At 39.7% G+C, this 13,118-nt stretch overlaps 1 protein-coding gene across 1 annotated transcript in view; it reads left to right on the top strand.

Annotated features, from left to right (window-relative positions):
- The window catches only part of gnav1 (guanine nucleotide binding protein (G protein) alpha v1), a 32,537-nt gene that overhangs the window by 1,856 nt on the left and 17,563 nt on the right, over positions 1 to 13,118 (top strand). The window contains exons 4-5 of the mRNA XM_032562799.1: positions 10,377 to 10,469; positions 11,512 to 11,672. Of these exons, the coding sequence (XP_032418690.1) occupies positions 10,377 to 10,469; positions 11,512 to 11,672 (254 nt within the window). The remainder of the gene's footprint in view (positions 1 to 10,376; positions 10,470 to 11,511; positions 11,673 to 13,118) is intronic.

Raw genomic sequence — 13,118 nt, forward strand, 5'->3', positions numbered from 1 at the left:
ACCGATCGATCAAATGACTTAATCAGAACCAGTAAAAACAAATTACTTACAGCACAGACCAAAAGTTTGGACACACCTTTTAATTCAATGAGTTTCCTTCATTTTCATGACTATTGACATTGTAGATTCACACTGAAGGCATCAAAACTATGAATAACACATGTGGAAATATGCACTAAACAAAAAAGTGTAAAACAACTGAAAATACCCCTTATATTCTAGTTTCTTCAAAGTAGCAACCTTTTGCTGTGATTACTGCTTTGCACACACTCTGCATTTTCTCGATGAGCTTCAAGAGGTAGTCACCTGAAATGGTTTTCACTTCATAGGTGTGCCCTGTCAGGTTAATAAGTGGGATTTCTTGCCTTATAAATAGTCATGAAAATAAAGAAAACCCATTTTAATTAGAAGGTGTGTCCAAACTTTTGGTCTGTACTGTATGTAAACACACTTTGTAATGCAGTCAGTTCAAAGCATCCAACGTGAGCTCACTGGTTTAGCTATGTAGCTTAGCTAATCATTTAAAAGAGAGGTTAATCATGCTGCAGCTGCTGGTGGGGCGTTGCTCTAATTGAAACTCAAATTCGGCTTAGAGCCTCATCCAATCTCTGAACAGAAATATTACAAAACAAGCATGACTTGAATAGAACGATGTAATTTTCATTGAGGGAAGAGCTGCAGCTCAGCAGAGGAAGCAGAGGGTGCAGCGTGCCACTGGCGCAGAGTGGTTTTAAAAAAATGATTGTTTAAATGAGGAAACAGTGATGCAGATCGGAGGGAAGCTGAGGTGAAGTCTCGTTTTCCTGTTGGGGGGGGGGGGGGGGGGGGGGGGGGGGGGGGACGAGAGGGGATTTGTCATGACACTCAGATTCAAGCTGGTATGCAGTGGTTTTAGTTCACATCTGCTTTTCCTTCTTTGTGTGTGTGTGAGTGCGTGTGAGTGAGTGAGCGCAAATGGGAGCCAAATTCCTCTGTTATTCCAGGAGTTGGGACGGGGTGGGGTAAAGGGAATTGGTTTGACATACAGACACACACACACAGCACTTTCTGTTTTCACTTATCATTTGTAGCTTTCTTACAGTGGCTGCTCTTCATGCCTCCCACTTTTATTTTCTTCTAACTCACCTGTTTTCAACTAAGCCGTCAGCCTCTTTCGATCATATGAGTCGATCTCATGTGATTGGGGATTGTGTGTGTGCTTTCACACCTTGAGGTCGGGATTGTGGAACCAAAGGGGCGTGGCTACCAAATCCCGACATTCACCTGAGGAGGTAATTTAAGTATGGGGTAATTCCCTGAACTTGTCTGAACTTCTCATTTATTCTTTCTAAATACATTCTCTGCTTTAATTACAAGGAAGATTTTGTGCACCAAACTCAACGTCAGATTCTGTTTGCTTTGTATTGTATCATTACCTCACAGTCATCCCCATCTTGGAGCTCAGAGTGGAGATGGAGTGTGATACGCCCTGTGTTGGTCCGTCTTATAAAAGCCCAATAAAAATAAATCGAGGTTTGATTATTGTAACCTAAAAAATGTTAAGAATTCACTGGGTGTGAGAACTTCTGCAAAGTATCATACAATAGTCAATAATGAAAGATGGTCATTTAAAAAAAAAAAAGTTTGGCAGTAAAGTTTAAATAGAAGAGGTTCTAATATTGAGAATGTCCTGCTTATCATTCTTAGTTTCTCATTTTGGAACCTTTTTAAGCAAATAAGACACTATAATGTATAAATGAAAGGATCAGTCAACATCATATAGAACATTGTTGCGCTTTAGAGCATTCAAAATCATTATGCATAACGAGAAAGTCTTTCTACCAACATCTAATAAAGTTGTTTATTGAGTTTTGTTACATCTTTGTGTTAATTGTCCAATGTTACTGATTTATTAAGAGTTCTTGGAAAATACATTTTGCTTGAAACACCCGATTAAAGTTCAATTCAGTTTTGTCGTTGTTTAGCAAAATTAACCTCCCGCCTGCCCTTTGTCGTCAATTCGGCATCGTGTGAGTCAGCCCTTTGGAAATTCGCTTGACGTGTTTCTTGTCAGTTTAACATTGCGTACGCCTCTGAAGGGAAAGACAGTAACCACTTCAAATATTTCCTACACAGTATCTAAATGTGAACGGCTGGACTAAACTACCTGCTGAAAACATAACAGCTGATTCCTCTTCTGGGAGGTTCATCTGGGAAAGGTCTCACTAATATTTGTTTTTGTTTCTGGGACTCGGTCGTCTGGAATCTGGCCTCTTTACTCCTCTGCTTCCTGTTGGCATTGATTGTCGATGCCACCTCACTGAATACCAAAGAAGTTTCCAAGTACTGCCGTCCTCAGGGAAACGATAATTCAACTGGGCTATTTTCCTCAGAAAGGCATAAAAACCGAACTGAAAGAGACAAAACATTCCTACGTATCGACACTACATGTTGTTTGAAAGCTATATTTACTTGTAAGTCAGATTTTCCAGGCATTGGAAAAATAAACTGGAAAATTCTCTTCAGTGAGAATTAAAGTTGGGAAAACTTGGGAGTTTCCTCACTCCAAATCCAATATATTTACATGGCGGCCATATTGGGATAGATGTGACAGTAAAGTGTTTATTTACAGTTTTTATCTCTTTAAATCTTTTACACACAGTAGTCTACAGCATGTTTTTTATTGCTTGCATACAACTACAGTCATATTCAATCAATTTGATTATTGAAGCAAAATTGATAGAAAAGAAATGCTTGCTAAAATCTACAGTGTTAAAGCCAGTCTGCTTTCAGTTGTGAATCGAGTAATATTCATTAGCTAATGTTTCTGGGGCAGTTCTTTTTGATATTAATATTGTGGAAACTGATGTTGAAATGATAAATATGCTTATATCGTGCAATTCTGCCCTCTTCCTCGTTTCGATTCTCAGTTTGGACTTCGTCTACGTGCCTAAATCTTTATTTGACCTTTGTGAATATTGTTTCATCTGTTTTTATCTCAGTTTGACTCAAACACATGCTGGCTTGTGATTGGTTGATTCAACATTTACAAGCATTTAATGACACACACGTGAATACAGATGTTAATGTAAACACAGTTTATAAACTTAAAGAAATGTGGGAAAGAAGAACTTGAAAAAGGAAACTCACATTTTGATTTTAGTGACCATTTTAAATAAGTTTTATGAAAAATAGTAGCTTTATTTTTAAAAAGCTTTCATTCAATATTTTTGTGTTTAGTTTTTCACACAACACTTGATGAATCTGAAAAGTGATGCTGCAGTAAACATGAATACTGCAAAGCACTTTTCAGAAACAGGACTATTTGTCAGCAGCTTCTTCCAGACGTTTTTCCCGTCTGTTTGTCCAGTAGCAACTTTTTGCAGATAGAAATGTTTTGTGTGGAAGGGGTGCACACGCGCGTTAACACGCCGCCGCTCCGCTCCTTTGTCCTGTCTGGTGTCAGTTAGCGCTGCCTTTGTTCTGCGCTGACGCCCTTAGTTTCAGATGAGAAAATTTGACACTAACCCACAGGGCGGTCCCTCCCTTCCCGAACCGACCCAGTCTCCCACAGCAAACACACACACACACACCCACACACCCCCCCACACACCCACACACACACACACACACACCCACACACTGCTCTCTATCTGACCTTTGTGGACATTGTTTCATCTGTGTCTTTATCTCCGTTTGACTCAAACGCATCTTTCTCCGTCAGCCCGGCAGCGAACGTCTCACCCCACAGCGAGCGGCCGAGCTTCTTAACTCGTGTTTCTTTGTTGCCCTTTAATTTGGGTTTGTGTTGCAGTTAAACTTTCACAGACCTGGATGGCCTGTTGAAGGGAAATGAGGAGAGGAACGGTTGGAAGAGACTTCTTTGTTGTTTCATCCCTCTTTTATTTGAAGCCTGAGGCCATGCTGTTGTTCTGGCTTTGGTCAGACTGAACACATAACTCTGTCTTTGTGTCAGACTGGCAGCGCTTATAAAATACCACAACTATGAAATCTTCAGTCCAAAATATCTGTTGAGTTAAGTGCTTAATACCACGTTCCTAGACAGTCTGGGTCAACGGAGAAAATTAAATTAAGAAAATAAAAGAATGTTTTTATTTTCCTACTTTGTTACTTAGCACATCGTGTCCTTCCTTCCCCTCTCCATCCTCTTTCCTTTCTTCCTTTCTTCTTTGCACTCTAACTTGTATCCTTCTGTTCTTCCTTCTTTACTTTATTTCCTCCCTTGTGTCCTACCATCATTTCTTTCCTTCCTTCCATCCCATCTGGTATGATACATCTCCTGCATCAAATTCTTGTTTTAATTGAGTATTTTTATACTTTCAAAATGTTTTTATAAACATAAACAACTCGAGAACTTTGAGAAGCTGAATATGGAAAAGTGTGTTAATTCTGTAGAAAAAAAAACATTTGCTAAAAATACAGATTTTAATGAAAAATGTAGCAAATATTGCATTTTTCTATAGCCATTCCTCTTCCTCCAACACTCCTTGCCTTCTCATGATGCGTTACATGTTTTACAAGCTGGGGTTAATATTTAAATATCAGGCGGTAACCCGTTCATCCGCATTCTTCTCTGTGCTTTCTTTGGAAATGCCCCGACACAATCCAGGTCGTAATGGCTGGTCGCTTTCTGTGTTCAGAGAGGCAGACCCAGCAGAAACCTGGAGCAGAACAATAGTTCACTCTAGGTGGATGGATTTAGAGATTACGCTGCTGTAATGACGCTCAGGACTTCGCTGCTGACGCTCAGAGTTCCCACAGGGATTTGAACCACAGCAGGAAGTGGAGGTCAGAAATGTGCTTTTCTATCTGAACGACTTCCCTTCAGGAATAAATACCCACAAATATCAGAGAAAGGAAGGTGTTATGTTACTCTGTACTCACAGGTGATGTAGAGCTAATAAAAGATTAGGAAAAGCACATAATGGCTCCTGCAGGCCTGGTGGTGCTTGATCAGCTGGAAAATAAATGCAGGTAAAAGGAAGTCATGGCTCAGCACAGGCCCGTCACGATAACACATTTCTCTGGACGATAAATTGTTCCAGAACTTATTGCGATAAACGATAATATTGTTGTTTTGAGACACTTTTCAAGGAATATAGCGGTAATGGGAAAATAATAATGCAAGAGCACATTCTAAAAACTTTAGGTAACACTTTATTTGACGGGTTGTGAATAAGACTGTCATGACACCGTCATAAACATGACCTAACACCGTCATGTACATGACCTAACACCGTCATGAACATGACATAACACCGTCATGAACATGACATAACACCGTCATGAACATGACATAACACCGTCATGAACATGACATAACACCGTCATGAACATGACATAACACCGTCATGAACATGACCTAACACCGTCATGAACATGACCTAACACCGTCATGAACATGACCTAACACCGTCATGAACATGACATGACACCGTCATAAACATGACCTAACACCGTCATGAACATGACATGACACCGTCATAAACATGATCTAACACCGTCATAAACATGACATAACACCGTCATAAACATGACATAACACCGTCATAAACATGACATAACACCGTCATAAACATGACCTCACACCGTCATAAACATGACCTGACACCGTCATGAACATGACATGACACCATCATAAACATGACCTAACACCGTCATGTACATGACCTAACACCGTCATGAACATGACATAACACCGTCATGAACATGACATAACACCGTCATGAACATGACCTAACACCGTCATGAACATGACCTAACACCGTCATGAACATGACATAACACCGTCATGAACATGACCTAACACCGTCATGAACATGACCTAACACCATCATGAACATGACATAACACCGTCATGAACATGACATAACACCGTCATGAACATGACATAACACCGTCATAAACATGACATAACACCGTCATAAACATGACCTCACACCGTCATAAACATGACATAACACCGTCATAAACATGACCTCACACCGTCATAAACATGACCTGACACCGTCATGAACATGACATGACACCATCATAAACATGACATAACACCGTCATAAACATGACATAACACCGTCATAAACATGACATAACACCGTCATAAACATGACATAACACCGTCATAAACATGACATGACACCATCATAAACATGACATAACACCGTCATAAACATGACATAACACCGTCATAAACATGACATAACACCGTCATAAACATGACCTCACACCGTCATAAACATGACCTGACACCGTCATGAACATGACATAACACCGTCATAAACATGACCTCACACCGTCATAAACATGACCTGACACCGTCATGAACATGACATGACACCATCATAAACATGACATAACACCGTCATAAACATGACATAACACCGTCATAAACATGACATAACACCGTCATAAACATGACATAACACCGTCATGAACATGACATAACATCGTCATGAACATGACATAACATCGTCATAAACATGAGTAAGTCTTCATGAATATTTATGACTGTTGTCATAAAGTGTCATTAGGTAAATCATGACACTTTTAATACAAAGTTGACATTATTCAAAATGTCTTTGTTATGACAACTTGACATTAACCAAGAAATCATGATCTGACATAAATTTATTATAAAAGTAGTACTGATTAAACTTTAGCTTTAATAACATAAAGCTACATAATTTTTAAAGTTTAATCAGTAATACTTTTATAATAAATTTATGTCAGATCATGATTTCTTGGTTAATGTCAAGTTGTCATAACAAAGACATTTTGAATAATATCAACTTTGTATTAAAAGTGTCATGATTTACTGAATGACACTTTATGACAACAGTCATAAATATTCATGAAGACTTATTCATGTTTATGACGGTGTTATGTCATGTTTATGACGGTGTCATGTCATGTTCATGACAGGTTGTTATGTCATGTTTATGACGGTGTCATGTCATGTTTATGACGGTGTCATGTCATGTTCATGACAGGTTGTTATGTCATGTTTATGACGGTGTCATGTCATGTTTATGACGGTGTCATGTCATGTTCATGACAGGTTGTTATGTCATGTTTATGACGGTGTCATGTCATGTTCATGACAGGTTGTTATGTCATGTTTATGACGGTGTCATGTCATGTTTATGACAGGTTGTTATGTCATGTTTATGACGGTGTCATGTCATGTTTATGACGGTGTCATGTCATGTTTATGACGGTGTCATGTCATGTTCATGACAGGTTGTTATGTCATGTTTATGACGGTGTCATGTCATGTTTATGACGGTGTCATGTCATGTTCATGACAGGTTGTTATGTCATGTTTATGACGGTGTCATGTCATGTTTATGACGGTGTCATGTCATGTTCATGACAGGTTGTTATGTCATGTTTATGACGGTGTCATGTCATGTTCATGACAGGTTGTTATGTCATGTTTATGACGGTGTCATGTCATGTTTATGACAGGTTGTTATGTCATGTTTATGACGGTGTCATGTCATGTTTATGACGGTGTCATGTCATGTTCATGACAGGTTGTTATGTCATGTTTATGACGGTGTCATGACAGTCTTATTCACAACCCATCAAATAAAGTGCTACCCAGCTTTAAATTCTAATGAAAACTTTAACTTTAAATTCTAGTGAACATTTAACACTGGAACTGGAAGACATTTTAAATATCCAAAATAAAATGACAAAACAACAAATAAAATGAATTTTGAAGTTTTTCGTAAACAAAATTGTCCTTGAAAAACAGGACAAGTTGAGACCAAAGCACCAAACTGAAGACTTTTATCATCTAGTTTTTGGTAGAAAGAGAGAGAGAAAAAAAGACATAAACGATAAATCATGCCAATGGAAATTATTGAGTTTGTTTGAATTTATCATGCGATTAATTGATTTATTGATTATTGTGACAGGCCGAGGTTCATAGGCCGAGGTTCATAGGAATATCAAAAGTCCTGCAGAGGGATAGCGAGGATGACAGTACTTCTTACACAGCATTTATATGGATTTAGAGCTCTTAGCTCGCCGACAGAAGGCAACATGTGCATCTCAATCATTTCATTTCGTCATGAGGGAGGAACCTTATGTGCAAGACTAGAAACATCATCTGAAGATATCAGCCAGGAAGTAAAGCTTTGAAGTGCCTGTACGGCTGCAAAGGTCAGAGATACACATCTTTACCAAAGAGAGACGCTGTACTTGTCCTTCAGGACATTTGGACCAAGTTCCAGAAAACTTCAGTATTTTTTGATTTGCAAATCCATTACATGTCTTTTCTTGAGTAATCTCTTTTGTTAAAGTTGTCGTTGATCCCAGCATGAAATTCTTCTCTTTTTTTTTGGTTTTGGAAACTATTTACGACATTTACGTAAACTCAGGAATTCACTCAGTGAAGGAGGTCACTGTATCAAACAACCAGCTGAAGCTTTTCCCTCTTCTCTCCTATTTTTTTCTGGTTTTATTCGCCTTCAGTCCAGAAACCATTTTTATTTCTGACTTTTATAGACCACAAAGATAGAGACAGGACGAGGAGAACAACGTTGAATCTGATAACATTAGAGACAATGGCTGCGTTTCTTTCTAAATGATAAAACAAACTGTGAGCGATCAAAAACCAGTGAAAGTTAAACATCAGTAATAGTTTTTACACTTTATTTGTGCAATATCTTTAACTTCATAGTCTCAAAAATAAACATTTTGGTGTTTTAAAGAAAGCAGGGATTTTTAATCTACCAATTCTGTGGAGATCTCTGGTTTCTTTTCTTCTGACAATGATAACAGTGAAGCCAAAGGAAGATAGAAAGAAACACAAAGAGGCTTTTATTTCAACAGGAACCAACGCAGCGCTGCCACAAAATGTTTCCAATCCACTCACACAACCGCCTCACATGTTCCACTGAGAGCGCAGCGGATGTCAGGGTGGATTAATAAAATGCGTATAAAGCACACTGATCAGGCTGAACTTTAAATTTATCTTTACTGAGCCACCAGCAAGTATTCACGCTCCTTCACTAGTTTGTCCCGCGCCTTGTTACATCCCACAGTTTTTCTAAAATCGGTCTTAGTGCAGCTTTCTTTAACATGACTGATATATGATTATTCACACTTTATGCCAAAACATTTAACGCTTTTTTAAGAGCCTAATTCAAAACGTCTTGGTTTTAATTCTACACTTAATGCTTTATCTTTTCAGAACGGCTATAGGCTGTGGTAACACAAAGTTCTGTGTCATTGTACGATTTTTTGTAAAAGCTGAACTTTGACTCAGAAAACCAAGCAGTTCAAAATGTAGATTTCACCTGCAGTTGGTGTAATGTCCAACAGGGGGCGCGGTATCCCCGCTGGAGATTTGTGTCGTGTATATAGTCTCAGTAATTACTCTTAAAACGCCTTTAAAATACAATATAATCACATAACATATGATTATCTTCAGGAAAAAGAGAGGGAAAAGCCGGTCATGCTTTGAACCAGATCTACGTTGTGATTAATGATAAATGCTTCGTTTCTGTTTTACCCTGCTGCTCAGTTTCAGTGGAGTCAAATTCAAAAGGTCACAATCCCAAACAGGAACTCCCAAACCCACATCCACGTCATCTCAGTTGAATGTTTTGAGTGAGATCAGCAGTTTCAGATCATATTTGAGGAAAAAAAACAGATACTTTATACTGTTGTTGTCAAACAAAGGTAAATAAAAACCCAGATAATGTTAAAACTACAAAATCATATTTTGTTCACCGTCTCCCTTCAATGTATATTATTTGCGAAAGTAATTTTTTGCAAATACTTTGTGCAATTTGAAGAAAAAAAAAATCATTTTCCACATTAAGTCGTGTTGCAAACATTAAATGTAGGGATTTAAGGTGATAAAGTAATGCTTGATTGGAAGGAAAATCAGACATGATTTATAAACATTATTACAAAATTGAGAGCATCAGTTTTTCAATCAAGCCCCATATTCTCAATTGGACTTTTACTAGGCCATCATAACACATGAATACTACAAAGCATCGCCTTGTAGTTCTGGCCCCATGTTTCCTCCACCTGTGTGCTGAAACCCCAACATGACATGAAATATGACTTTTTATAGTTTTCTTTCAACAACGTGTTGCGGTTAGGAAGCAGGAACAAACTATATTGGAATAATTTTCCAATCCACTGTATGTTAAATTTGGATACTTCCTTTAGCTGTAACAGTTTGCCTACTGTTAGACTGACCCAAGTCTTTGTCCATACGGTCATCACTACTGAACAGACCATGTGACAAATAATTGAACACTGAATATGAGTTTAAAGAGAACGTGCTGCAAACTGTTTAAAAACTTTTTAAAGTTTTTGATGAATCAACATGATCTGATTTTGTTTTGCAGCCGGCGGTGTTGGATAACCTCCTGACTTCCATCAAGTTCGTCCTCCATGGAATGGGCGTCCTCCGGATCAACCTGGCTAACAGCAGGAATAAGGTAGCCTCCTTCTCATTCCCCTGCCTTGCCTGGTTTTCTAGTTTTGTTCCTATTACGCAAAATGCACTTTTTTACAAGTTTTTGTACTCCCATTGGGGTCTCAGCTGCATCTAAAAAAACACAACTTACAAAAACACCCAGACATTTTTTGGCAATAAATTAATGTTGTTTGGTATCTGGATTCTTCAAAAACCTCCAGATTGTTGAGTCGCAATCGATTTGCACTGCACCGTTACCTAGCAACCTAAGCTGAGCTCCAGCACATTTGGTCAGCTGGAAAAGACAAGTGTGACTTAACATCCAGAAACCACTTGCTGCAGTCTTGTTGGTTGTACAGGAGACTCCTCTTCTGCTTTTCAAACTTGTACAGTTGAATAGTTGCGCATCTGTTTGCAGCCATTTTCACATGTGATTGTGAACATAGAGTTGGAGGGTGTGGCCAGCAGCAGCTTATTTGGATTTAAAGTGGCAGGACGCCCTAAAAACAGCTCATCCTGGAAGGAGCTCAAAATAGGCAGAACTAAGCAGACTAAAATTTAATTATCTAAGAATGATTCTGTGCAAAAAGAACTGCGATGAACATGTTTTGAATAACCTATGCCTAGAGGCATAATAGGTCACCTTTAAATTGTTTTGAGTGGTGCTTGCACTGTACAGAGTCAGCCACTAGAGGGCGGCATGTCGACACTCAATCTGCCCGGAAAACAGCTGAAACCGAGGAGGCAGGTGGGTGGTGAGAGTGCGAGGTTTGATTTGATTTGAACTTTGTTTCTTGAGTTATCGAAGCTCCTCCTCCCACCACCCACCCCGCACATCCTGCTGGGAGATGATGGCCAGCATAATTCCTCTAATAAATGTCACAGAGGGCGTGTCAGCCCACTTTCACATCTCTGTTCGTGCGCTCAGTCATTCATTTCAGCATCTTTAGTGATTACCGAGTCTAAAAAGTGGAGGCAGACTCCTAAACTCCACCGTCACCAACGCTTTCCCTCCCTAATAATCCATCTGGCCTCCTGGTCTCCTTGTCTCGTCGTCTCCGCAGGTCCACGCCCATTCGGTCCTGTCGTGCGGGCGGTGTTTCGACGAGGAGCAGGTGCTGCTCCCCTTCCTGAGCCACGCCCTGTCCTGCCTGTGGGCCGACCAGGGGGTGAGGGCTGCGGCCGCCCGCGGCTACGAGTACGAGCTGAACGACTCGGCGCTGTAGTGAGTAATTTTCTCACGCTGAGCGGAGGAGAAGCGGGGGTCTAATTAGCGGAGCAGAGGAGCTGATGCTGGCTGTCACTTGAAGTCAGCATCTGGAGAGCCCGGCTCTGTTTTTAGATACATGGGAGTTAAGCGACTTTAATTAATGGGATCAAATACCGCAGAAGTGTTTTGGATTTTAGAGATCTTTAAAAACAAAAACAAAAAAACTCTCTTGTTGTGTTTTAGTGAGATAAATCATAAGTGGGGAAAAGGAAGGGAAATGATAGTTCCTCCTTTTTTTACACTAAAGATCTGAAAAAGTGTGCCATGTGTTTAGGGCTGAAACGATTAATACGATTAACCGTGAATTGAAAAATTGTCAACTATTTTAGTAGTTGATTAACGATAACTGGAGTATATATGAAATTTGCTGAATGAACAACACACTCAGAGCAGTAATTCAACCAAAATTGCACAAAACATACACGTATTTTTCACTTCAGATAATAAAAACCTTTTTTAAGGTTTTAAACCAATCCTTGCTGATATTGCATGAAAAGCCATACAAATACAGCTAAAACTTTTTACTTTGTTTTTCAAAAAGAAACGGATTTTTCTGTCATTTTTGGCCAACGTGACGGGGAGTCAGAGAAGAAATCCTGCATGTTGCAGACCTCGGTACCAGCCTGGATTAGACCAACAATAATTGTGAAGTGAGGCATTGTTTTCTACATTTGTCTACTGAAGTGAGCAGCCGTAGAATCTGTATGTGTTGATATAAACAGGAATAGGTAATGGATGAAAGTGAAATATAATTGTAGAGGAGACGGTGTGTGTTAATGTGTGTGTTTGTGTCTCTGTGTTTGTGATGCGGTGGCAACAAAGTGCTGAGGAGCACCAGGAGGCCGTCTGTTCTCATCCTCTGCCCCAGTTAGAGGCCTCGCTTCTGGGGTTATCCACACCGACAGGCCCCTTGGCTCCCACTGAGAACCAGCATCCATCACCTCATACCCCCCACCCCCCCACACACACACACGCACTCATGTTTGCGCAGCTATCTTTGCGGGGAATTTCCATTGACTTCCATTCTTTTCTACAGCCTAAACCTTACCCTTACCTCTACCCTAACCCTAACCATTACAGACCTAACCCTAACCAAAACTCAATTCATACCTTAGTCCTAAATCTGAACCCTTGTGGGGTGGGGACCAGGCTTCGGTCCCCACAAGGAGCAGTGTGTCCCCGCAACGTAGTATATGTCAGAAAAATGGTCCCCACAAGGTATTAGAAACAAACGCACACACACACCCAGATGCACACTCTGTGTGTTACATGTGAGGATGCTTGCTGACACGTCCGACCTCTGGACTCTGGTCTGAAACTTGGTGTGTGTTCATAGGTAAATCCTCTGCAGTCTTGAAAAACCCTGGACAGCATTAATTTTGATTTCAAGATTTCCCAAAT

The sequence above is a fragment of the Xiphophorus hellerii genome, chromosome 5 (assembly GCF_003331165.1).
Source record: "Xiphophorus hellerii strain 12219 chromosome 5, Xiphophorus_hellerii-4.1, whole genome shotgun sequence".
NCBI classification, from domain to species: Eukaryota; Metazoa; Chordata; class Actinopteri; order Cyprinodontiformes; family Poeciliidae; genus Xiphophorus; species Xiphophorus hellerii.